Source organism: Rattus rattus, chromosome X, assembly GCF_011064425.1.
Source record: "Rattus rattus isolate New Zealand chromosome X, Rrattus_CSIRO_v1, whole genome shotgun sequence".
NCBI lineage: Eukaryota > Metazoa > Chordata > Mammalia > Rodentia > Muridae > Rattus > Rattus rattus.
The window spans coordinates 13,315,366-13,342,809 of record NC_046172.1 but is presented as its reverse complement, the minus strand read 5'-3'; the positions used below and the strand labels follow the sequence as shown (position 1 = coordinate 13,342,809).

The 27,444-nt window shown below is 44.1% G+C and overlaps 1 protein-coding gene across 3 annotated transcripts in view; it reads right to left on the bottom strand.

Moving 5' to 3' along the window:
* Positions 1-27,444, bottom strand: part of Iqsec2 (IQ motif and Sec7 domain ArfGEF 2) — an 81,839-nt gene that overhangs the window by 32,440 nt on the left and 21,955 nt on the right. For 2 of the 3 annotated variants that reach the window (XM_032890431.1, XM_032890434.1), the window contains exon 2: positions 27,229-27,258. In XM_032890431.1, the coding sequence (XP_032746322.1) occupies positions 27,229-27,258 (30 nt within the window). Of the gene's footprint in view, positions 1-15,113; positions 19,192-27,228; positions 27,259-27,444 lie in introns of those variants that run through there. The other variant, XM_032890433.1, reaches the window with a different exon arrangement.

Sequence of the window (27,444 nt, the reverse complement as noted above, 5' to 3'; positions counted from 1 at the left end):
GAGCCCTAGGCACCCTGCATCTCTGTTTGTGCTCACAGAGAACAGAGGTAGGTCCTTGGGGTGTCATTTGGAGACCTCTCCAGAAGTAACAAGCTCCAGGGTGCCTGGGAAGTGGGTGTATAGGTGCAAGAGGGTCCAGGTTGCAAGCTTCAAAGCTCCAAGCTCTGCGTCTCCCATGTATTAGTAAAATCTAGGACTCCAGCTCTTTAATTCAGGGGCTAGAGCCTAGGGGAGATAGCAGGGGCGGGGAGGAATTCCAAGAAGGTTGGGGAAGAGCATGATGCTTGCCCATCTGGTTCCTGAAGCAGGGGACAAGGTCCCATGAGGGATCCACAGAGGCAGGGGTGGGGGCTGGTTAAGGCTTTTGCTTCTGCATAGAAAATGGCCCTTGTCCTCTCAGTTACCGAGAGGAGGGACTACTGCATTCGGAGGCCGGACAGCAGAACTGGTGAGCGTCTTCCTCTTCTTCTTCCTCAGTTTCCTCCTCCTCCTCCTCTTCCCTGGGGCCAGGAAGGGCAGGGTAGAGGCCACAGGCAGGGGTGACAGAGAGAGGCAGAGACATTAGTTTGCAGAGAAGGGGAGATACATGAAAGGGCCAGAACTGGGAGGTTGGGCTAGGATGGGGGTCTAAATGGGGTAGGCAGTATGACACATTATCTAAGGCCACATCCAACTTAGTCTTCAAGGAAGAAATAGCCCTCCCCAACCCAGCCTTAATCTTAGGGTCACCTTCCCAGTATAGAAACACAATTTCTGACTATGACAATTGCTATTATTTCCTATAAATAATAGCCACCTGTTTTATGCCAGAACTTAGTACACATTATCTCATCTAACCCCTGCAACAACTTTGCAAAAGCATCATTTTAGAGATGATGCTTAATCTCAGAGATGTTAGATAAGTTGGGCATAAAATACAGTCAGAATTTAATCTAGAGTTCTTAGAGCCTCAGGTCTCACCCTCCATCCTTCCAAGTTTTGCGTTAGAAATCTACTCTGTCCTTAAAGGACAAAGATTTGTATCATTAAGACTCAAGGTCAGCAAAAACAAGAAGATGCTTATAAATAAAGTGTGGAAAGTGCCCAGCTTTAGAAGTGAAAAGACCTGAGTTCATGGGTAGGGATGGAGCATATGCAAGGCCCTAGGTTATACTCCTAGAACCACAAAAAAAGAAGGAAAAAAGAAAAGGAGAGGAGAGGAAAGAAGAGAAAAGAAAAGAAAAAAGAAAAGAAAGGTCAGGGCCCAGACCTAGGCTTTACAATTGTTTCCATGTTATGTGGCCTTGGGCATTGTATTGCCCCTCTCAGGAGTTATTACTTCATCTGTAAAATGGGACTTATGGTTCCAACTCCCAGGATGTTGTAAGGCCTAGGACATATATCATATCCCTAGCACACAATCACAATGGAAATAAGAACAATGGGGTTTTGTTAATTGTATCAAAATCTCATTTCTAAGAGGCCAGACTGCATATGACAGCCACTTGAGTGGAGTCACAGTATCATGGAGTGTATGGACAGACAGTAGGGCTGGGAGGGGATCAGATGCCTCATAAGTAAAAAGGTGGGTCTTTTGGGCACAACCAAGGAAATGGCAATGTCCTTCCCAGACTCAGTTCAGAAAACGTAAGAAGTATGGAATCCAGGAAAGAAAAGGATGAGGAAGAAATGAAGATGAAAGATGGACAAGCAGGGGAAGGCACTTTGGTCCACCTGGCAGACAAGCACACACACGAATACACATACTTACACACGTGCACGCACCCTTTTCCAATTTGGAGACCACTCTGACACACTGTTCCACACACTGAATCAGCAAAATCACATAAACCAGGTTTCAAAGCCCTGAGCCTTGGTTTCCCACTCCTCATTTCTACAAGGTGATAAAAATGCCATAATTCTTAACGTTGTCATAAGAATGACAGTGCAGTCTCACTGTGCATTTTCCTATTACCAAGGACTGGGTCCTGCTCTTTCTCCCTTGGACAATCTCCTTCTCCTTACATTTTAAACCTCCTTAAAAGTTCACTCTAAGCATCAATTTCTTCTGCTCACATACCTATCTTGGCTCTTCATTGTCTGCTGGATAATAAAGTTAAGACTTCAAGTTGAATTGAAGGCTCCTCATCATATGGTCTCACTTGGCTTTTCTGGACAGATGGACTCAAACAAGTCTGACTTTCTTTTTTTTATTTTTTAAGATTTTATTTTATTGTATGAGTACACTGTAGCTGCCTTCAGACACACCAGAAGAGGGCATCAGATCTCATTACAGGTGGTTGTGAGCATGTGGTTGCTGGGAATTGAACTCAGGACCTCTGGAAGAGCAGTCAGTGCTCTTAACCACTGAGCCATCTCTCCAGCCCCAAGCCTGACTTTCAATACCAGCCCCACGACCTACCACCTTGGTAGGCTAGGATCCATTTCTTAACCAGCCTGGGATTCATTTTCCTTATCTGAAAAAATGAGGAACTATCTATCCCACGGGGTATGGTAGGACTAAATGAATCCACGGATAGTTGGGTGCTTAACACATGGTAACATTATTATGGCCGCCATTGCCAGTGGCATCCACATTGTTATACTCAGTCATGTTGAACTGTCATCAAAGGAGTTCATTATTCTATCTGTATGCCCAGACTTTTCACTCCTCTATGCCTATGCTGATTCTATTCATGCTGAATTTCATGTCCCTGATCAAATGCTGCTTCCCAAGAGCCATTCTCCCCGACTCCCAGACATAGATTATTCTTTGCTTCTACCTGGCTCCAGCATTTATGTGCTTGGTCGGGGCTCTTTGTTGATTTCTTTGAACTTCTTGAGGCATTCCTTTTACTGATCTCAATGCACCTATATGCCCACTACCACTACTACTTTTCCTCTCGAGAGAAAGAGGGGTCCCTTATACTGTTTAAGGCCAGTTTCCACCTGCGCGCTGGGGCCTATCCCTGCTCTGTCATCCACAACAACCATCCTTTCTATCTCCCACATTCTCAACTGTTCCCTCTTTGTTGCCTCCCTTCCTGTCCTCATTTATAGAAGCTCAAGTCTTTCCCATCTGGGAATCAAAACCCTCTACCTGCCTCCACATCTCCCTCTGTCCCCCTTTCTTCTTCACAGCTAAGCTTCTTGAGAAATGTGTCTACACTGGCCATCTCCATCTCAGTACCTCCTACGAGTTCTGCAACCCACTGCAATCTGCCTCTTGCAGTCATCGCTGCATGGAAAATGGTTTTTAGAAAGGTTGCCCAGGACTTCCTGATGGTTGAAGCAATATATTCACTTCTACCCTGAACTTAACTCCTCAAGATTTAATACTCTTAACAAGGCCACTTTCTTCCTTGGTGAGTCCTGTCACAGTCGCTTTTCTGCTATTTCTCTGGCCCAGCCCTCTACCTCTTCTTGGGACCACTCTTCATGTTGGTACCTCTTCCCAAGTTCTTCCTTCCTATTCTCCCTCATGCTGCTTCCCTTTAGTGATGTTATTTCCATTTTGTAACTTCAGGTATGGTTCCGTCTATCACAGATCTTTCTGCTGGGTCTAGGCCAGCTCCAACAGGCCAGCCTGTCCAGCCCATCCAGCCCTCAGATGCCAGAGGGACCTCTCCCACAACCTTATAATGTAAGTAAGCCTTGCCTCTCGCATCCCCCACCTTAGTGAAAACTATTGCCTTACACCTAGTCACCTGTGCCCAAAACACATCTTGGAGTTACCCCGCCAAGCAGGTCCAAACTTTTGACATTTTGACATAATGACACCTCCACAGTTTATACTTAAAAAATTGTGCGATCACATTACAAGGAAAAAAATGCAAAGGGTCTCAACAGTGTTTCAGGTAAGTTTAACATTTTGTGTTAGACCAAATTCATAGCTACTATTAGTCTACCGTGGCCTACAAATTGGAGATTGGACACATATGCTTGATTTCTCCTGCTTCCTGAGCAAGTCAGAGTGACTGACTGGAACTTGCTCATTCTACCACCTAAATAGCTCTAACATTCTGTATCATCAGCTGGTGGCACCTTCTCTTCTGTTCCTTTTGCCCCTCATTCAACCTTTCTCAAATCACATCATCCTTCCCACTGTTCTTCAAACACACACACTGTCTGGAATATCACCTAAATTTGTGTATGGCTTTGCTACTTGACTTCCATCAAGCCTCTGATCAACAATTCATCATTAAAGAGTTAACTCCTTAAAAGGCACACAACACCAACATCCTCTACTCCTTTGGCACGCACACCCTGTTGTTTGTTATTTGTCTTATGTACAGTAAGATCCACCAGGGCAGGCATCTGTCCTGCTCAGTGCTCCACTGCTCATGCCTAGAACAGTGCTTTAGTAATTATTCATGTAATAAGTGAGTCCATTGCTAAGCCTGAGACTCCAACTTACTATGAACTCCATTCTCAATCATGTCCACCTCCTCCTCCATCTTTCCTCAGGCCCCCAAGTCTCTGACTCCGGTACTTTCTTCTGCCAATCACTTCCCAGTCCATCTCTTCTTCTCTAAGCTTACTGTTACTTTCTTAGTTTCTCTTTTCTTGGATGACTGCATTAGCCTCTTCCCACATCTTCCTTCTAAAATGTTAATTTGATAATGACACTTTCCTATTCAAGAACTGATCAAACCTACCTAGCTGTCTACCCCCTTAAAAAAATAACAACGCTATACTCCCCCAGACAACTGCCTCTGCTCCACTAATATTTTTATTTGCTCCTTCTTATTTCTAAACCCTGTATAGACCCTCAGAGCATCTTCCGTCTTCTATCTTTAGCCTCCCTTTTTGAGACAGGATTACTCCGTATAGCCTTGCTGTCCTGGAACTCCCTTTGCAAACCAGGCTGGCCTTGAACTCACAGAGATCTGCCTGCCTCTGCCTCTCTAGTGCTGGAATTAAAGTTGTGCATCACCACAAACAAGCTATCTTTAGCTCATGACGTCATTATGGATCTTGAGTAACTAGCTTAGATGTTACTATCTTTGGAAAACTTTGACTCACAACTAAGAAGCAATCAATAGCCCCCTCTTTCCATCTCTTTGTTCTGTTCTCTAGTCCGCAGGAAAAATAAGTGTGTCTGCTGTTACTTGGGATCTCTAAGAACAAGGACGATGGTGGAAGTTAGTAATTAGTGATGAGACCAAGGACTTTGGATGGTGGGTGAGCGCTGATCAATAGAAGTTCTTGTTTCTTGTACTAGTATCCTGGACTGATCTATAACCTGCTGTCTGTCATCCTGTTAATGTCTACTCACTTGTGTCCTCCTGCCCCTCACCTTTGCTATCTATGATAGTTTATATCACCAAACAGTTGAATTGAAGCTATCTTACTAACAACTCTCAAAGGAATTGGATTCCAAGTTTTGAAGTTAAAATGCCTCTAAATGAATGGTGCCCACCAGAGTTACACAATGTGCTGACAACTTGATGCTACTTTTTCTATGACAATCCCAAGTCAGACCTCACACTGGCCTCTATGCACACAATCCACTTTTTGTATCTCTGGCTGAACTGTATAGTCAAAGACGGCTTCCTGATCCTCCTGCCTCTACCTACCAAGTGCTGAGATCACAGGTGTGTGCCACCTTGCTACAATTCATTTATTACACGAACTGGTAATATGACAGTTCTAAAACAAATTTTATCAAATTATACTCTGATTTCAGATTCTTTCACGTGATAGTTTGTTACCAAACAATTTTGGCTCTCAACATTTCTGAGGGGATACAAATCTCTTTATACCTTCAATGAAAGCCACAAACTGTCTTTTTCATAAAATTATGTGCATATAGTTATAGACATGTAGCATTTTGATCCAATTTCAGGAGGATCGTGGGCCTAATGAAGCCTATCTGGGAGCCATACACTCTTGCTCTATCTAAAAACATCCAGTTCTTTCACATATGCTATTTCTTCTGCCTAGAATATTCTTCAGTACTTAACCCATCTGGCTAACTCTTACTTATTCTTTAAGACCCAGAACTCAGGGTGAATTTATCTGTGCCAGCCCCAGACACAGGGACGGATCTCTTCCTTTGAGCTCCTATTCTCTACCCTCTACATCTTGTTTTCTTTTCTGTCACAGGCCTTCACAATCTTCCTCCAAATAACTGTGGATTCAGAGAGGACAACAGCTATTACCTTCCAGAGACTGTACTCTGTAAATGTCTACTGAAATAAGTCCCAATGACTACAACTCTACTGAGTACCCATTATGTTCCTGGTACTCAGTGCTATGAATTCTGAATGCACTCATTTGAATGAGATCATCTATTCCTCAGTCACTAAAAATCCATAATGCTGTTCATAGTATTCTGTCCTGTTCAACAGAGAAGACAGTAGATTAAGAGATATATGAAGTTGTTCAAGTGACAGAGTTTGGACAGAGAGTGCCATGGATATCATGGCAAATAGTGGTATACCATACCCAACTGCTCTGAACTGTGTGATTACAAGAGAGTATCATCAAAAGAAGAGGATCAAGAACTAGGACCAGAGCTCTGGACCTGGGTTCCAATTTTCAATACACCTCTTATTCTAATTCTCACAATAGTCTTGCCAAGGTCAGGCACCTGACACTCTCCTTACGTTTCCTCCTCTTTCCCCAAAATCCTGCCTGCTATGTTGAGTGCCAGCCTTTGTTTCAGAACTGTGGTCACACATTTATAATGTTGCACACTTTGTTAGTAGGAAAACAAGATCTGAGTAGTCTTTCCTAGTCTTTATTGACAGTCACCCTGCAGTTTCACACGGACCATCTCCAATCCTAAAAACAGTCCTGAGAAGCAAGTAGGCATTAGCTTCATGACTAGATTGGGGAAAGAGAGGCCCAGAAGCTAAGTGACTTACCAAGTCACAGAAAGGTAAATGGAAAAGGTTGAACTTGAATAAGCTGACTCAACTACTTTTCCCCAATGAGGTCATTATGCTTGGAAGAGGTAAAAAGACAAGGCCACGTATCATAAAGGAGGAAGATGAAAGAGAATTAATATTTTTTCAACTCATTACAAATGTCACCTATAGGAAGCTTTTTCTAGGAGCCAGATGGAGTTGCATGCCTCTCTTCTGGCAGCCAGCTCAGCATAATTCAGTCTCATTCCAAAGTACACTGTGCCTCTTTTCTGCCTGCTAGACTAGAGCTCCCTGAAAGTAGGACCAGATACACTCCATTCCAAAATAGTAGTGCATGCACTTAACCACTGAGTCATCTTATCTAAAGTGAAGATAAAAGTTATTTCCATTGTTTTAAGTGTATAGGCTAAAGGGAAAGGCTAGTCAAAAATCCTGTCTTTATTTAAGGCATACATTACATAACTTTTTAATGAAAACGTGGTCAAAGGGCTGGAGGACCGGAGTTCTATTCCCAGAACCCATTATCATTTATAACTCTAGTTCCAAGGTATCTGGTGCCCTCTTCTGGCCTCTATGGGCACTAAACATGCAAGTGGTGCTCAGACACACATGCACATAAAATACCCATGTACATAAAATAAATTAATTAATAAAAAATTATGAGACTTGGTCAAGAGTATCATTTGAGGCAGGAGGGATGGCTTATGTATTAAGACCATGCTGAGTACAAAAGTTCAACCCTTTAGCACACATATCAGGAGCTCATGACCTAGATCTCCAGCTCCAAGGGCATCCAATGCCTCTGGCCTCTAAAGACACCTGCAAGCACCTGGTCTATAGTGAGTTCAGGACAGATAGAGTTATGTAGTAAACCTGTCTTGAAACAAAACAAAAACTAAACTAAACAAACAACAATAACAAAGACACCTACATTCTCAGGCATATACCCCCTACACCAAAATGCGTACACGGGTGCGTACACACACACGCACACGCACACGCACACACACACACACACCCACGCACACACACGCACACATGCACACTTGCACACATCCACCCACACAGCTAAAATTAAAATTAATAGTTTTTTTTTTTTTTTTTGAGCTGGGGATCAATTCAGGGCCTTGCGCTTCCTGTAGTGAAGCGCTCTACCACTGAGCTAAATCCCCAACCCCAAAATTAATAGTTTTTTTAAGGAGTGATATTCTACAAGGTATTTAATAAGGAGTTTCACAATAGAGCTCATGCTTGAAATCTGAATTGGATGTTTTGGGAAGGTTTTTGTCTGGCTGCGCAGGTTTTCTGTCACTAAATCCTCAGAAAGATCTTGCTCCAAGACATGTTTTTCAGCTTGAAAGAATGTGTACACTCATGATTCCCATGCTCATGATCTTCACTATCACAAGCCTGTGATGCCATCACTCAGAAGGCTGAAGCAGGAGAATCAAGAGTTTCAGACCAGCTGGTGCTATCAGCCAGACACTATCTCATAAATCCAAAAAGGAAAAGAGAAATTTTCCTGGAAACTGACAAAGTGGCCCCATAAAACAAACAAACAAAAACCTTTATTAATCTGTACTTCAATCGAGATATCTAAGAGGCTCTGTTTTTTCACTATCCTTCTGATCTTTTAAAAATTTTTAGACCTAAAAAACAGTTTGTTATGGTTTCACCTCAGTTTGCTAACCAATGATAAGGTTAATGTACTTATTAGGCAATTAACTATTTTATTGTTGAATCATCAAATCATGTTATTTTAACATTTTATTTTACTTTATTTGGGACAGGATCTCACTCTATAGTACAGGCTGTCCTGGAACTGACTACTTAGCACAGGCTGGTCTCAGACACACAGTTCCTTTTGTCTCAGCTTCCTGAATGGTAGGATTACAGTTGAAAGCTACCATGCCCAACCTATTTCTCCATTTTCAATGGATTGCGTATCTTTTTCTTACCGACTTCCAGGAGACTATATAGATTTAGACAAAGATAGCAACATTTCACCTGTCGTAAACATTTCATCTATGTCGTAAAGATACTTTCTAGTGCCTTGTTATTTATGTCTTGTATGCATCATCTTTCTCCACGTGGAAGTTTTATATGGTAATGCAGAAAAATATTATTCTATTTGATGGTTCCTATTTTGGTTTTTGTTGTTGTTTTGCTTTTTGAGAAGGGATCTGGGATCTCACTATGTTGCCCCTGCTAGCCTTGAACTCCTGACATCATGAAATCCTTCTGCTTCAGTCTCCTGAGTATGGGAATGCTGGCATGCACCATCACAGTTGGCTTGACTAATAGATTTTATTTTCATTGCTGTTGCTGTTGATTTTTCAAGACAGGCTCTCACTAGGTAGCTTTGGTGGTCCTACATAGTGACTCTGTAAATCAGGCTGGCTTTGAACTCACAGAGATCCATCTGCCTATGCCTCCTGAGTGCTGGGATTAAAGGCGAGTACACCTTTAATCCTCAGGGTCTTAAAGCCTCACATTGCAAGGCTCTCTGAATATTATAATTAAAAGATTCCAGATTTCTTTCTTATAATTCTACAACCATATCTTCTTATGTGTCACTGGTCTGAAATGTCTTCTTTATCACAAACGAATTACCCATTTCAACATATGGGCTTACATCTAAACCTGCCACTTCATTCCATTTGTATATTTCTCTATTTCTGGGAGGATATAATATTTGTAATTACTGTAGTCTTACATTTTTGACATGTATTTTTTATTATTTTACGTGTATTGTACATCACATGTATGCACCTTGTGCCTGTGGAGGTCAGAGGGTATCAGAACCCCCAGAACTGGAGTTATGGATGGTGGGAGTCACTATGGGTGCTTGGAATTGAACCAGGCCTTAGGAAAAGCAACAGTTCCTTAACTGTTGAGTCACCTTTCCAGTCCATTAATGTGCACTTCTATGGTAAGGTTTGGATCCACCAAATAGATAAATCTCCTATATTATTCCTCTTTTCCAAAACTTTCTCAATTATATACCTTTTCAAAGGAACTTCAAAGTGTAATTGCTCAGTACCACAAAAAATATCACTGAAATTTTTATGCCAATTGCATTGGGCATTTTGATCAAATTGGGAGAAAATATCCTCGTTCACCATATTGAAAACCTTTTCATCCTCCAATAGAAGATAATCCTTGACGTAGTCAAGTCTTACAGCCTTCAATAAAAATTTACAGCCCTTTACAAAAATATTTCCTGTTTCATATAAATTCTTTAGGGAGTTTGTAAGTTGTTTCTACTACTGTAAATAGCATCTTTTTTTTTTCTTTTAATTTTTTTCAAGACAGGATTTCTCTGTGTAACAGTCCTGGCTGTCCTGGAAATAGCTCTGTAGATCAGGGTGGCCTCAAACTCAGAGATCTGCCTGCTTCTGCTGGGATTAAAGTGCTGGAAGCAAAGGTGTGAGCCTCCATCGCCCTGCAAAAGTATCCTTTTCTATTCTGTCATTTAGATGCTATTGGTATCTAGAGACGCTAATGTTTTGGGTACATATTTTCCCTGTATGAACCCATCACACCGGAATTTCTTAGTTATTGAAAGAAGCTTTCATTTTACTCTCTTTGATTAAACAATCATATCATCTTCAGATAATGCTAATTATGATTCATTCTAATATTTACACTACTCATTTCTTTTTGATATCATTGTTTACAATTGTAATGAAATGTATACTGTATGAAATCATCATATAATAAATTCAATAAAAGTTGTTTTAAAAATCCAGTTTAAAATTTGAAAAATTATTAAATAATACTGATAACAATCATCCTTTGTTCTTAAATCTAATGGAAACGTATTAAATGCTTTTCATTGTTACATTTGATTGTCTCTGATTTCTGATAAAAACAAACCTTTACCAATTTGAGGAAATTTTCACTAATTCCTAGCTTAGTGTATTAGCTATCTTTTGCTATGTAACAAACTATTCCGTTGTAGCAAGAGAATATATTGTAAATGCATCAGAACATTTTCTAGCGTTCATAAAAAACAATCTTTCCTATAAAAGAGATATATTGTGGGGTTGGGGATTTAGCTCAGCGGTAGAGCGCTTGCCTAGCAAGCACAAGGCCGTGCGTTCGGTCCCCAGCTCCGGAAAAAAAAAAAAAACGATATATATTGTAATAAATTACAGTAGCAGAGTTCTGATATTTATCATTATCATTATTATTTTAATGTATATGGATGTTTTGCTTGCTGTATGTCTATGCACCAAATGCATACCTGGTGCTTGTGGAGGCCAGAAGAGGGCATCCTCTGGAAAGGGGGTTACAGAAGTCTGTGAGTTGCCTTGTAGGTACAGGAAATCTAACCCAGGTCCTCTGGAAGAACAGCCAATACTCTTAACCACTGAGTCATTTCCCAGCCCTCAGGGTTCTTAATGTCTAAATCCCTGCACTCCTAGGAAGCCTTTACTTGTTAAGATTGTCTGCCTGTCTGTCTGATGCAGTCTAGATTTGTTTTCAAACTTACTTATGTAGCCAAATCTGACCTTAAGTCCTCCATCTTCCAGCCTCTACCTTCTATTCCAAGTGCTGGAATTACAAAGTGCCACCAAGCCAAGAGAAATATACTTTTAATACTCTAATGGATTCTATTTAACATTCTATTAAAATATTTGCTACATCAGGTAAGGAGGACGGGCCTGAAATCCCAGACATAGCTCAGTCTAACAAATCCCTGCATCTAATTCCCAGTTCTGATAGAAAACAAACAAACAAACAAACAGTTCCTCACTGATGTATAATCTTTTTGTTGTGTTGTGTGTTTGAGAGCAGAGGGATTAAAACCCAGAGCTTTGTGTTCTTCCATTTAGCTATATCCCCATCCCTGTTCTGCTTTGTTTTTGAGAAAGGGTCTCTCTCCATTCAAACACCTACCCTAACGCAGCATTCTTGTCTCTGCCTCTTGGCTGGCCCAGGGACTGCACTGAACAGCAGTTACCGACCTAGCCTTACAGTATGAACTGGGAAGATGGTTGTCTTTCCTTATTATCCAACTCTGCAAGATTTGCTAGACTTTCAGAAACCCCAGAAACAACTGGACATGTATTATTTCTCAAAGAGAAAAAATGACCAGTTTTTAAATGTATTCTTTCCATCCTAATCAGGTTTTTTTTTGTCCTTTTGTAAGTAATTGCAGTAATTTACATGTTCCTAGAAAATCACCCAATTAAATTGCATTTTTTGTGTTTGCATAAATACACATACATACACACACACACAGTATTTTCTTTTTTAATTTTAAACTTTTTCCTCAAATCTATGGTTTTTAAAACCTTCCTTTAAAAAAAATCTTTTATTTCACTTACACTTTTTAGTTTTTCCATAGTCATATCTGCTAGAGGATCAAAAACTTTTTTGTTTTTTTGTTTCACTGATTTCTGGCTTCATCTACAATAATTAGTGTATTCTGTTTTCCTTTTGTTGTTCTTTTTCTAGCTTTTTAAGGGGAATAATTAGTCCTGTCTTGTTCTCTAATAACAGCACTAGAAGAGCTGGGAATAGAATATTATAGTATTATTATAGAGTATTTGCCTAGCACTTGTGAGGCCCTAAGATCTGTTCCCAGCACCACACAAAATAAAGTACTGGACACTATAGATTTTCTTCTAGAGCCTCTCAGGACATACCTCATGAGCTGTGAGATGAAATTGTCTCATCAATTAATGTATTCTAAATAGTCTATAAATTCCATTTTTACTTCCTTTTAAATGCAAGATGTTTTGTTTGTTTAATCTCATTGTGTAGTTCCAGCTAGCCTTGAACTCAACTGTGTAGATCAGACTGGCTTTGAACTCAGACATCTGCCTGCCTCTGCCTCCTGAGTACTGGGACCAAGGTGTAAGACACCACACTGCTAGACCTCCCTATTTTGATATTGCTGTTAATACTTCCTCTTGTTGAATTCTAATCAGAAATATAAAATACAATTTCTGATTAACTTGAAAATAATGTAGGCAGATTCTTCTCTCTGCCTAAAAATCTTTCCACGGTCCCCAAATGGCAGTCTCCTATTCATACTTCAGAACATCCTTTAGATGCCACATATTCCAAGACCAACCACTCCCAGCTTTGGAGGCAGGCCTCTAAGAATGGATTTCTTTAAAAAAAAAAAAAGTACAAATAGATTCTGAAGGTTCTTTATTCCAGAAACACATTCAGAAACCACCCACAGCCACACGGGGACTAGGGGACACAGGACAGGGGTTGGGGGTGTCTGGCAATGATGGTGCATATTGGTTTGGAAGGGGGAAAGGACTAGGGGAGGATAGGTCTAGCTCTTACCTGCTCTCTGCCAGCCTGCCTGAGGGGGTAAGCTTCATGGAGTCAAGGACCTGAGTAGGACAGCAATACTGGTGTAGAGTATGAGACGCTGTGGACCTGAGAGACAGTAAGAGACAGGGAAAGAGAGACAGAGAAAGAGACAGGGAAGGAGGGGAAAGGCAGGGTGGGCAGTGGGGACAAGAGGGTAAGAGTGGGTGGGGGATGGGGAAAGGGAAGGCTCACAGGAGAGGCAGCGGAGAAGAAAGGGAGGAGGGATGGGAGGAAGGAAAGGAAGGAAGATATGATGGGAGGGGGAAGACAGGAAAGGAGTGTGAGAGGGAAGAGTAAAGGGAGGAGGGAGGAAGAGGAAAGGAAGGGAAGGAGGAAAGGAGTGAGGGAAGGGAAAGGAAAGGAGGAAAAGAAGAGAGGGAAGGAGAAAAGGAAGGAAAGAAAGGAAAGGAGGAAGGAAGGAAGGAAGAAGGAAAAAAAAACCACAAAGTCAAGAAAAAGAGAGGACAGCACCAACCACAAACAGAACATAATGACAACAGGGGGCAGAGGAGAGGAGACTGGGCTTGGGCCTGTGTTCCAGGTGACCCATGGGGACCTGGGTCACTGAGAGACGCTGGGACACCACAGCAGGGAAGGGAAAAAGGAGCCCTCCTCACACCAGACACCACAGGGGAAGGTAGGAAGGAAAGCAGAAAGGGGATGAAAGAGAAGAAAAAGATGTGTGGGTGGATGCAAGGGTTCCCCTTAGAGAAAACCCCTCATATGAAGGGAGGGGAGGAGGGAAGAGGGGTCTGGGGTAGGTTAGGGTGGGGTAGGGCACTGAAGGAGCAGAGGAAAAGACAGAGAGAAACCGAAAGAGACAGAGGAGGAGAAAGAGGAAGAGGGAGACAGAGAAAGGGCTAGACAAAAGACACAGAGAGAAGACAGGGAGAGCCAGAGAATATCAGAGCAGAGGGGGCTGAGGGCAGAGAAGACTGACAGGATCTCAGTGGTCTTGGTGACAGGATAGGACTCAGAGCTAGAGGTGGAAGGGCAGGTAAGGTAGAGGACAGGGTGGTTCCAAGGAGGAATCTTTTGCTTCCAAGGCCACTACTGTCCCCCACACATCCCAAGGCTGGGCCCACACTCCACCCCTCTGCTGCACCCCGCCCCCACCCCTAGTGCACAGTCTAAAGGCCCCTCGGGCACCTGCTTGATGTGATTAAAGTCCAGAAAATGGAAAGAGAGAAGAGGAGGGACAGTAGGGGGAAGGCCTCTCCCTGCTGCCCTATCCAACGCAGGTGGGCCACAGCCAGGATGAGCTGAAAGCGGAATCCCGCGCCCAGGTCAGCCAGCCTGTCTCCATAGGCTCCCCAAAGGGAGATGGTCAGTATTGGCCATTCAAGAGTACGAGCAAAAGTCAGAAACGGGGCTATCGTTCAGGCCGGCTGACCACTCTCTAACGCATTACAAGTCAGAAGATACCCAAATTTTTACAGAGAAACTTGGAACACCAGAATCCATATCCGAAACTCCAAATAGCTGCTGTTGTCAGAGTGGCTGTTTCTCCAGTACCTTCTATGTGTCAGTCACTACTGGTCCCAGATTCAATGTCTCACTGCATCTGAGCCTCAAGCACCCTCAGGCTGCTGGAATGCTGGCATCAGAATGTCAGTGGCTAGAGCATGCTGGCTGCCGGTGGTGTGCTACGCTAACGCCAGGGCAGTCAGGAAGGTCACCTCTCTTAGACCACGGACTGTGCTGCTTTGGGCTCCTAGGTCCTTACCAAGCTGGCTTTCAGTTGCCCACCAACTCACCCACTCAAGTCGGCTCCCTCTCCTAAAGCAAAGGCCTTCAAGTGCACAAAAAGGGAGCTAGAAACCAGGAAGCTAGAAGGCAGCTGAATCAGCAGCCCAGGCAGTGGGTCTAGGTCTGAGCAGGAAGAAGGGGATCAGGCTAAGTGGCTCAGGTTCCTACCTGCTGCTCTTCCAGGGGGGTTCCATGAGTCTGGACCTGTCCCGGGGCAGTCCCCCTCCCTACCCCCTGCCAGTGCTGCCGGGTCACTACCCCCACCCCTTCTTTTTCAGCCCTTCCCTAGAAGGAGGAGCCAAGGAGGAGGGGCCAGGCCAGTTGGGCTGCAGGCCAGGCTGCAATTGGAAACTTTGCTCCTTCCTTGCTCTCCAAGAGCTGGGAATTCCTAAGAAGAGGAAGCAGTTTAGCGAGCTCTCTTCTTCCTCACGGCCAAACTTGGGGCTGTTTCCCCCACCATGTGCGTCTCCTCTGCAATCTCCACAAGCAACTTGTCTCATCCTGAAAAGTCTGTGTCTCAAGGCCTATTTGAATACCCTCTACAGACAATTGAGATACAAAAGTGTAGTAGTAGTAGTAGTAGTAGTAGTAGTAGTAGTAGTAGTAGTAGTAGTAGCAGAACCCCAAGATTAGGGTTTAATTTGGCTATTCCAAAATCTGAAATCTGCACCCTCAGCCTTATTACTATTTTGTATACACAGAAATCTTTTAGCAGAAGCTTTTCACAAGCATCCTCGTTTCATCACATTTACAGAAATATATAGACTAGAGCAGTCCACATCAAGGAAAATCCAGATCAGTTTTCTGATATGAGGGCGTGGCCAGGAACACTATTCTTTATGATTATAATAAGCTCTCATTCCTTCTCTGCTATTTTCTTACACTGCAAAAACAAAACAACTGAAAAAGCACACGCCATTTACAATCAAGAGGTTGTTCGTCCAGGAAGACTGTCCATCCTGATTCTATAGGTTCGACAACTGAAGTCTGGATGAGAGCAAAAGACTCTCGGCAATGTTGATGTATCAGGGCACTCTGTCTACCCACATGGCAGTCTCTACTGTCTATATGGGTAGTATCAGAGAAAACAGAATTTTGAGGGTCTGAAGGATGGGAACATTCCTTTAAAAGGAACATGGGTTCAGCTCTGAGCATTTCAGCCTTTCATGGCCCCAGAGCCCAGGCTCCTGGCTGTTCTGAGCAGAAGGCTCCTGGGAAGGGCCAGGGTGGTTAGTGATCCAGAAGAAATAGGAGATGACAGGCCACAGGCCAGCCTTCCTGTCTCCCTACCAGGACAACTAGCTCATCTGAAGAAAGCCAAAGCAGCTAGGAAGAGAGAGGCCCTCCAAACCACTACCAGCCTGGCATCTGTGGGACCCCTGCGGTCTCCTCTATTCTGTAGATCACTCCATTTGGTTACCTATAGAAAAGCAATGACAATCCCCTACTCCAGAGGTTTGGTTGGGTTTGCTTGAAAGAGTCTTGCTCTGTAGCTCAGGCTTGCCTCCAATTCATCATTCTCCTGCTTCAGCCTCTCAAGTCCTGAGATTGCAGGTTACCTACCATGCTCAGTTACCTCAACCTTAACTCTCTCAGCTCCTGCAGCTGCTTCGCCTCTGGCCCAGACCTTCGTCTTAGCCCGGCAGCAGCTGAGGACAGAAATTGTAGTCCTGACTGTAAGGCTGCTGATATACAACTTTGGGCAAGCCTCTTACTCTCTGAGAAGTCTAAAACCTGCACTGTGGAGCCTAGTAGGTTCAATGTAATCATTTGTCTGGGTTTATCCCCGAGACTCTGGTTACCTATAGAAGAGGACTGACAATCCCCTACTCCAGAAATTCGACTGGGTTTGTTTCAAAGAGTCTTGCTCTGTAGCCCAGGCTTGCCTCAAATTCATAATCCTTCTGCTTCAGCCTCTCAAGTCCTGAGAGTGCAGGTATATGCTACCCCACCATGCTTGGTTACCTCAGAGCACTGTTTTTTTTTCATTTTGTCAATTTTTGAGATGGGGTCTTGCTACAAAACCTTGGGCTGGCCTGCTAGTTGTTATGTAACCCAGACTGACCTCAGACTCACAGCAATGCTCCTGTTTCAGCTTGCTGAGTGCTGGAAATATAGGCATGTGCCACCACAACTGGCTTACCTTATAGGCTCTTGTCAAGATTCTATAGGCTCAAGTATGCCCATGATAATGGAAGAGTCTCACTTAAGCAAGAGAATCAATCTGACCCTTCTCCCAGTGGACAGAGGGGGACTTTTGAGAAACCCATTTGCTTCAGGGATAGGGAAGAATTCTAGGAAAATACCTGTTAATGAACTGCCTTTGTGTGATTCAGGCATATCTAAGCATGTTACATAAACTTATATAATGAATCACAAGGAACTGAATGAATTCAGAGTGAGGAGTTTTTTCCAGCCACAGGGTACTAGTGAGTCCTTTTTTCTGGCAGATACTGTGGACTAGGCACAGTGCTGGGTACTAAAGGTAGATAATGTCCTGTCTTCAGGAAGCTTATGTGTGAGAGGAGACAGACACTATGTTCACATGGAGACAGGAAGGAGAAAGAATTCTATGCAGAAGAAAAGGCCTGAGGTGCCACTTCCAGGAACTTGAAAAAGGCCAATGTGGCTGAGGGTAAACTACAGAGACATGCATGAGGCTGGCTGGAGGTGCAGAAGGGGTTCAATATTGCAAATCTTTGGAGGCCATGATAGGCTTTCCTTACTTATATATATACTATGGTTAGTTTGGAAGTCTGTGGTTCGTTGGTAGGCATGGGAGGGAGTTGTATGGAAAGTATTCTCAGAGAAATATATTCTCTAGATTTCATCAGATGCTAAGATGGATGTATGATTCCAAAGGGTAGAGAAGCTTTGAGCATGGTTCCATGCTTTAAATCCCCAGTAAATAAGCTAGTAGCAGGTATCATAGATCCTTAGGTGATGTAGCTCCCATCTCCCACCTCCAGCTAATCTTCATCTTCCCTCCATTAGTTTTTTTTTTTTTTGAGATAGGATTTTGCCTTGAAGCCCAGGCTGGCCTTACACTTGAGCTCCTCCTGCCTGCATCTTATCAGTATTATGGTTACAGAAATGTACCATATTTCCCCGCAACCCGCACTTCACCCAGAGAGAGTTTCTTCTAATTCCAGGCAAACACAGCTGCTCCATGCTTCACCTTAACTCGTGCTCTCCCTCTGGGCCCCCAGAGCCACCTCTCCCCCTGAATAGTCTTCAAAAGTCAGCTAGAAGCTGTGTCTTCTGGGAACCTGCCCTCATCCCACCTAGGCAGGGTGGATCACCTCCCTAGTGCCCTTCCATCCTGCTCGTGTTTCAGTCACCTTCTCTCAACACTGTTCACAGTTTCATCTACTTAATTTGGAAAACTGTAAGAGCAGGTGTCTCTACTAATCCCAATCTAGTACAGGTCCAGTTGGTTACATATGTTGGTGGGAAATGTTGTACTACAACCAGTGGACACTAGAGGGCACTGAAGCCACTATAATATAGCGAGGATGCCGCACAGACCCACCTAGGAGGTGGCCTGGCCCAGTACACATTTCCAGGAGCCCAGGAAGCATGGAAACACCTCTGCTGAGCCCTATAGCTCCCTAGTAGTGGGTACAACTGACCAGGGCTCCAGTTCCAGCCTCCTAACGTATACTCTTCTAATTTCCAGATTCTCTTAACAATCCACTCCCACTGCAGATGAAGCTTTAGTTCCTCACAAAGCCAGGTGCCAGCCACGCCTCCCACAATTCTAGCCTGTAACATGGTCCATGTCATCTCACACCACTTCATCCTCCCTTAGATCACATCTGCTCATCCTCCAAGTCTCAGTTTGGACATCAGCTTGGGAATCTTCTAAGACTGGGTTAGGCATACTTCCTTGATGCTTCTGCACCACATCACACTTCTCTTACAACTGTGGATCATTTTCTGTTTCCTAGCCAGACAGTGGAGTCCAGCACAGGGCCCATCACTATACTCTGCGCCACCTTATTTGCCACATTGAATCATCTGGTATTGGTAGGTACTCCATAAGTCATCCTTGAATGAAGGACAAAATGCATGAAGGGATGGATACATTGATGCTTTGGAGAGTCTCTTCACCTCCTCTATGCTTCCCCATCTTTAAATCACCCCTACTCGGCAGAATGGTCATGAAGACCGAAGATAATGTGTGTCAAGTAGTCTCTAATACTACCTGAAATTCAATAGATATTTTCGGAATCAAAGCAATAATTAATATTTGGAACAATAAAAAGCGAAGGAAGAGGGGTTGGGATTTAGCTCAGTGGTAGGAGCTTGCCTGGGAAGGCGCCAAGGTCCTGGGTTCGGGTCCCAGCTCGAAAAAAAAAGAACCAAAAAAAAAAAAAACAAAACAAAAAAAAAAAAAAAAAAAAGGAAGGAAGAAGAGGAGCTGAAAAGAGACTCTGCGGGCTTGGGATAATCTCTGTCATAGACTTAGCAGTAATAATAGTGATCATATTTATTAAAAATAATATCAGCATCTCTTGCTGAACCAGAACCAGAAGGCCCCAGATGAGGTGGTCAGGAGACTCTAGTTTCAGCCAGAGAATGCTAGGTCAGAGTCAAGTCCAGAGCTATGGGCGTGGCCCTCACATCTGGAGACCAGTCATTACTGGCACAGCTGGTTCCTACCTCTTTACTAATAGGTGAAAACTTGTCTAAGGTGTCATTAATTCCCTCTGTAATTAATGTAAAAACTGCAGGGTTTATATTAATGGAAAAGTAAGCTCAAGCGTCATGCTGGTAATATTGATAATGTGTGTCTGTAATTATATACTACAAATAACTATAAATTTAGTCACTGAACCAACAAAACAGAAAAATCTCTAAAGTGACCATGAATTTGGTAGCAGCTGTAGCATCAGGAATATTATGCAAATGTTCTGGGGCTAAAACTGCCCCAAGCTGGTAGCAATGGCCATTTGCACTGTGCTCTTGAAAGGCAATTTTGGGCACATGTGGCACATGTCCTTATTCCAGCATTCAGAATGCTCTCAATGTGAGTTCAAGGCCAGCTGTGTCTACATAAAGAGTTCCATGGATACATAGTAGGATTCCATCTCAAAAAAATGTTTAAAAGGTATTTGGACTTAAAATAAAGAAGCAGGATACCTCAAGAATAGAGCATACGCCTAGCATGTGAGGTTCTTGGTTCAATACAAACCCCATGAGAAAAAGTGAAGAATAGTTTTAGATATAATAGTGTGTTTTGATATAAGAACATGGAATGTGGAAACGGAGAACAAAGGTCACCTGGAAATGAGTAGGGACCAAAAACTTGATGAATGGGCACTCTTTTTCTCCCCCCCCCCGGAGCTGAGGACCGAACCCAAGGCCTTGTGCTTGCTAGGCAAGCGCTCTACCACTGAGCTAAATCCCCAACCCTGTGAATGGACACTCTTAACATCTGATCTCAAATTTTTGTTTGTTTTCTGAGACAGAGTTTCTTTGTGTAGCCCTGGCTGTTCTAAACCTTACCCTGAGGACCTGGCTAGCTTTAAATCCAGAGATCCTCTTGCCTCTGCAACCCAAGTGCTGGGATCAAAGACATGTGCCACAATACCCAACTCCTAATCTCAATTTTGCGCCCGTAAAAACCCTGCTCAGCACAGAAACACCAGGTTCTAAGTACTTTACCATCTGTACCCTCATCCATTTTCAAAGGAACAGAAATCCACCTTGCTGTCTTGTATTACAAGAGGCTGAACAGGAAGGATCTTTGCAGTTAGATGACAGGGACCTTAAGTCACATAGCTTCTAGGTTGTGACCATGCTAGGGTGCACAGCAGCAGAGGAAGCCACAGAGAAGAGTTAGACGGAAGCGGGGGAGGGCAGGGAAGGGTCAAGCAAGCTATGAGGAAGAAAAACAAGACAGACCCAAGAGATCCACAGAGTCAAAGAGCAATCTTGTTCCTTGACTTCTGGTCTTGATTTTAGTGGCGAAAAAGCATGGCTATCATTAATCTACTGTTCTTACTTTTGTGAGGCGTAGGCTCAGGATAACCCTCCCCTCTCTATTCTTGAGCTAGCTTGGTTAAGCTTCTGTTTCCTGCAACAAGATATATCCTAACTAAAGCAAGTGAAATTTGGGAATTCAAGTGCAGGGCTGGTATAAGGGAAAACATCAGGAGAAATGACTGCAATTATTATGGCATTTGCCTTTGTTAGCCCCAAAGCTCCCTCCCTCATTTCCTGACACTTGCTATCACAGCTGCACACTACAGCCAGACGTTCATACAGAGAGACATTCAGTGACACACAGAGACAAATGCAGCAACCACCGGAGTTGATTATGTGCAGACTCCCTGACATGCATGGCCTGGAGGCAGCATGCAACGTTCCCCTGCACTTTTCTCAGCAGCAATGATGCAGATCCTCTCTGACATGCAGTAATACACACCCACACATATGAACACAGTGGTGCTGCCTGTAAGACTCAGGGCAAGAGTCGAAGCTTAACTGGGCTCTGCATAGCCTCCCTCCCCAGCTGCCAAGTGACTCATCCCTAGGGCTGCTAATTAAAGCCAGGACAGAGGGGACAGAGGCAAGGGGAGGGAAAGAGAGGGAAGGCAAGTTTATTTTGGTGCCAACCAGGCACTCAGCCAGCTTAGGGGTCACCCACTTCCGGGGGCTGGGCCAAGAGGAGGCAGGAGAACCCAGAGAGGAAGGGGAGAAGAGGAACCATTTGCTCTAACTCATCTCTCTGGAGCTTCCAGAAAAAGTTCCTCCTTTGGGAAAATTACCCAGCTCCCCTCGGTCCTTCCTTTTGTTATGAGAAGCCATATCAACCCCTCCAGACTCCTGTTCTTACACATTGGCATCTACCTTGTCACATTCTAAAACTAACTTATCTTTGTAGCAACCCTAGACTAAGAGCTCCTTATATGCAGAGGTCCCCCAGTTACTTCTTTCTGTGTCACCCCTCCTCAAAAACAGATTGTCCAACCCAGGTCTGCTACTTAGGAAATGAATGTTTTCCATGCTTCAGGAAAGCAATCAAGCTAAATTCACAACACTGTGGTAATTACAAATCTGATGATCTAGATTCCTACCTTAATTTTTGCCGTGGGGCAAATTAACTTAGCTTTCTAAGCCTTAGAATTTTGGTTTGTAAAATAGCACGACTATATAGCCTTTAAGAGTATAGTGAAGACAAAATGAGAGACTACATATAAAGTACCCAGCCATCGTTTGGTAGGGTTGTCAATGCCCAAGATGAAAACTCGCACCTGCACCCCAGGCTAGGGGCAGAAGGAATGATACAGAGACAAGTTCTAAACCTGGATCCCCCATAGGGTACCAGAAGGGCCTCAGACAAACCCCAGGAGCTTACCCGATAGTATTATGTAAAGTGGGGAATCACAATATGTCACCATAAAGGTACCTGCCAAATATCATGCGGAGAGCCCAGCTCTTAGAAATAGCTCAATAAATTGCAACAGTGATCACAAGTGGGGTGGGGTGGGGTCAGACCTTTGACATCCGGGAAGCCTATGATGGAGGAAGCAGTCTGGGTGGATGGGGTCAGGCTTCCCACACTGTACAGGATGGGAATTGCTTCCCCCTCCCAGGCAGAGAGCATGTTGCAGGCAGTAAGTGAAAAAGGCTGGAGGCACAGGAAGCAGTAGGAACAGAGAGTTGGGCAGGGTGGGTAGCCAGGCAGAGCTAAACAGGAAGCATATGGGAGGGAAGGCCTGGACACAACTCGGGTGGCTCTGGGGATTGGTTATAGTGTCTCACATATGTGAATGGGGGAAGCCAAGAAAGGATTGTAAGGTCTTAGTCATTCTAGGAGGTCAAAACAAGGAAGAATCTTCAAAATACCTAAACCAAATTTTCAGTGGGACAGATAAAGGGACACTGAGGCCTGGAGTGGGAGGCCTCCTCTGGGAACAGAGCCAGCCATTGCTCCTCCTCCCACTTCTCCAGACACCAGTGGCTTCTGTTGCCATGGGGATGTCCCTGACTCAGAGGGTGTCAGTGGCTCCCTAACCCCTCCCTCCTTCCCTAGCAACAGGCCACCTTCTCTTGTTCTTATCATTGCATACCTAGCAACCCCAGGGTCATGGAGTTCTAGCCTGACCTCTTACAGCCATGATTGCCTCTGGGACATCTGGGACTCCCTCACCTTCTTCTGATGGGATCAGTCTAGCTTCTCCTGCCAGCCTGCTTTTAAGTTCTACACTTGTTAACATTTTGCAGCATGACTTCATATCATATGGCTACGAGTTAGTTTAAGGGAGGCTGTAGTGCAGTTGGTTGACCTGCTACTTGATGTTGAGCATAGGGTTACTTCAACTTCCCTCAACTCAGTGGAGTCAGAACCATTTTATAAAAGAGAAACAAAGGACCAGAGTATTTAAGTGATGGCAAAAACCGGATAGCTGGGAAGCAGCCTATGCTGATAGCTTTGTGACCTTTAGCTATGGCCAGTCTTAATCTGGGCTTTGGCTTAAAAAAGTGCCTGTAGGTCTGACAAATTCTGTTGGATCTACAGGAAACCCAGACATTCATTTTGGCCCCCTGCCCCACTGTCAGCTGTTCGGCTTTAATTATATCCTTGCACTGAATCCTGAGGGGTCCTAAAGCCTGGGCCCCAAACATGAGTAATTTGCCGTCTACCTGCCATGCTCACTCCTTGCTGTTCAGTTTTCACACTAGCTGAGGTCTACCTGTCTTCCTCCTGCATTTTTTTCCCCACCACCAAATTCTTCTCCATTCACACATGCACCCATGAGTGTACACACTCATGAATGCCGGTGTGTACCAGATGAAGAAACTTGGGGTTTACAAGAGACAAACAAATTTGCCCAGTCAAATAACTGGAAAGCAACCTAGCCCAAAATGGAGCCCTTAACCTGGATCCAGTGTTTCTCCCCATTTTCTGTGCCACAGAGCCTACTTTCCTTAGCTTCTCACCACTCAGGTGTGGGTAACTTACAGGTTGGAAGCCTCCTGCACCCCAAGAGAGCTATAAATGATGCCACCACAAAAGTATGAACTTACTTAAAAACATTATGAGATTGGTTGTGTGTCTGTGTGTATGCATGTGTGTGCACGTGCAGGTGTGTATATGTGCATGTGAGTTCACAAGGACATGTGTATGTGTGTGTGTGTGTGTTTGTCTCTGTGTGTGTGTCTCTGTGTGTGTGTGTGTGTGTGTGTGTGTGTGTGTGTGTGTGTGCGCGCGCGTGTGTGTGTGAAGGCGAGAGGTTGAAAACAGGTGACTTCTTCAATTGTTCTTCTCTATTTTAAGACAGGGTCTCTCATCGCTTGTTAGGATGGCTGGCCAGTGAGCTCTAGGAATCTGTCTCCCAAGCACTGTGATCACCAAATCATGCCATCATGCTTAGCTTCTGCGCATCAGCCAGAGGTCCTCACACTTACCAAATGAGCCTTCTCCCCAGTTGAGTTTTTTTTTTTTTTTTTTTGGCGTTGTTTTGTAAACTTCAGTTTACAAGGTTCCCCTGTGTGAACTTTGTACATGACAACATCATGTCTTAAAGTCAAAAGGCTGAACACATCCTTGACCCAATCATGGTTCTTACCTTTAGAAGTGCTTTCCTGCTCATGTCTGTTTTAGCCCAACTGACTGGTCCCTGGCTTTAAACACACCCCTTGCTTTCCTAGTCATTCTGATTCTATATCCGCGGACTCTCCTTATGTAAAGTCAATCCTGATAGCCCTGCCTGCTTAGATACCATCTACCCAATGAGCACTCCCTAACTGTAGTGAACCTGAGAACATATGCATGGGGCCTAAATGTATCCTCAGAGAGCCCCATCCACCTGTGGTCCCAAATTAAAGGGTCTGCTATTTCACAAGACCTTGCCTTATATGTGCTATGGCTATAGGCCCTTCCCGAGTTTGGTCTGCCTGCTGAGTCCTCAAAGCTGTGAGAGCATCCTTGTATATGAACCTAGTATTCAACACCAGGAAGCAAACCCGAGTAAAATCAACACTAGCTTCAGAACCAGAGACTTCAGTGTATGCATCAGAAGAATGCCACCCCAACCCTGGTTAAGGTGCTGATCCTCTTGGGATCTCCTTTCTTGTTTGCTTTTGTTTTTGAGACAAGAGTTTCACTATGTGGCCATGACTGTCCTGGAACTTGTTCTGTAGACCAGGCCAGCCTCGAACTCACAGAGATCCACCTGCCTCTGCCTCCCGAGTGCTGGGATTAGTGGCATGTGCCTCCATACTAGGCTCCTTTTCTTCGACTGCAGATCAGACATCATAATCCACAACTAATGCAGCTGCTGTGAGCATTAAATAAGATCATATTTACAGTTCTTAGTGTATGAAGAATCAATGATAATTATTATGATTACTAATATTTGGATGATGGTGAGGATGATCATCATCTACAAAGCTGTTATGAAGTCCCACAGTGACAGTCAAGGCAGGAATCTGGGCTTGGTGCCAGGCTGACTGGAGTTTGAATCCTGGCTTGTTTCCTCAACTGTAAAACAAAGATGCTAAGGCCAGTGCAGGCTCTACCCACAGTGTCACTGGGTGGATCAAATAAAGCAAATCCTCAACAAGTTCTGTTAAGTTATAAAGGCCCAATCTATTCACCACATGACTCATGGTTATGGTCATTTTAAATACCATGAACTAAAGATTCCAGGAGCTCCCCAGCTGGAAGGAGCTGGCAACTAGAGATGTGTTCAGTCTGGTTCCTCTACAAGTTAGCAGGTACATCAACAGGGAGGCCTGGGCTTGAGGTCATTCCAGGTTGCCTTTCTCCAATCCCGCAGGAAGGACATTGAGATCTGTGTCCTTTCTTAGACAAGTGCCATCCTAAGTGCTAGAACAAGCTGTGCCTGGCCATGCTCCTTGGCCGCACGCAAGGATTAATTATGTGCCATCACAGACCTCTTGCCCAGACATTAGGACTGACTATATCTACCGCATTCCCACTGATTTAATGCTGGCCTCTGCAGGTGTCCATCCTCCCCCTTGGACCTGGGCACCAATTTGCTCGCCCCAGACCTCCTGCAAAGGATGCTAGGACAAATTCTGTCTGTACACAGACGACTTCTGACCCAGGCTCATGTTCAGTAATGTGCATGGCACAACAGGAACTGTGCTGTTACATATGGTTGGATGAGCTGTGCCCTACCCAAGGGTTTACAGCTGAGAGGTAGTGAAAAGGGGCTAACATCCCATTTGTGCTTTGTTCACCAACCTAGAAAGCCTGGTGAGCAAGGCTCACAAGAAAGGGAACATTTTTCCAATTGATCCATTCAGAAGGAAGGATAGTTCCTTAAGTGATCTGTTTTCTAGCCAACACAAAGATGTCATATACTAGTGCAAGCCTAGACAGCACAGACTGTCCCCATTGTATGTCTCTACTGCCTGGGCCCATCTTATCTCAAAAGTTATAGTTCCCAATCCAGATGCTAAGACTAGACCGCACCCCAAACCACCTCACCATCCCTACATTAGCCCTATTTCTGACACATCTGTCTTCCTGAGGTTTCTGACAGAAGAGGTCCATAGGCATGCACAAAGGGCCCTGGTCATACTCCGTCTTTAGTTCTGCTTCCTCAAATGCCAACAAGTCACCTTTAAACCTTTCCAAAGCTCATAAACTTTTAACCAGGCATGCAAAACTGCTTCCTTGTCACCACTATCTTCCTTCCTTCTTTCCTTCCTCCTTCCTTCCTTCCTTCCTTTCGGGTTTTTCATGACAGGGTTTCTCTGTGTAGCCCTGACTGTCCTAGAACTCACTCTGTAGATGAGGCTGGCCCCGAACTCACAGATCCAACTGCCTCTGCCTCCCAAGTGCTGAGATTAAAGGTATGCGCCACCACCACCCATCATACCATATATGTTTCTAATATCTAGAATGTATCACATCTAAAGTCAATGTAAGTCTTATTACTTGAAAGAGGAAATAAGACCAGGCAAGCCTAGCATCCATTGTTCCCTTCTCTCCTCGAAGAAGAAAACAGAAAAATTCTTGGGTCTAGAGCTGATGTCTTATGTGCCCTGAGGTGTGCAGCAAAGCTCTCAAGTCCCCTAGGACTGCAAGGACTGAATGACAGTCTTTAACACCATCATCTCTAAGTCTGCCATATTCTCCCCATCCTCCCTTCCATTCCACACCCACTTCTAATACCAATGGGGGAATGAATCCTGCCATTGACCACTACCCATGGATCCCAAAGTAACAACCAGAAAACACCCCCTCCCCAGGCCCAGCCCCACCCCCCAAGTACTACTAAAGAAACGAGGTACTGACCTGACTGTTCTGGAATTCTCACCATCAGATCTGAAAGAAACAGGGAAAAAAAAAAACAATGGTCAATATAGGCTCACCACTCTTTCCCCTTAAAACCACGTTAAAGGCCCACTGTCTGTTTTGAAAACACAAACACACATGTTCCATTCATGCATGGAGAGCAGCAAGTGCAAAGACCATGATGATGAGTGCTTAGTTGGAGTAACAGGGAGAAGG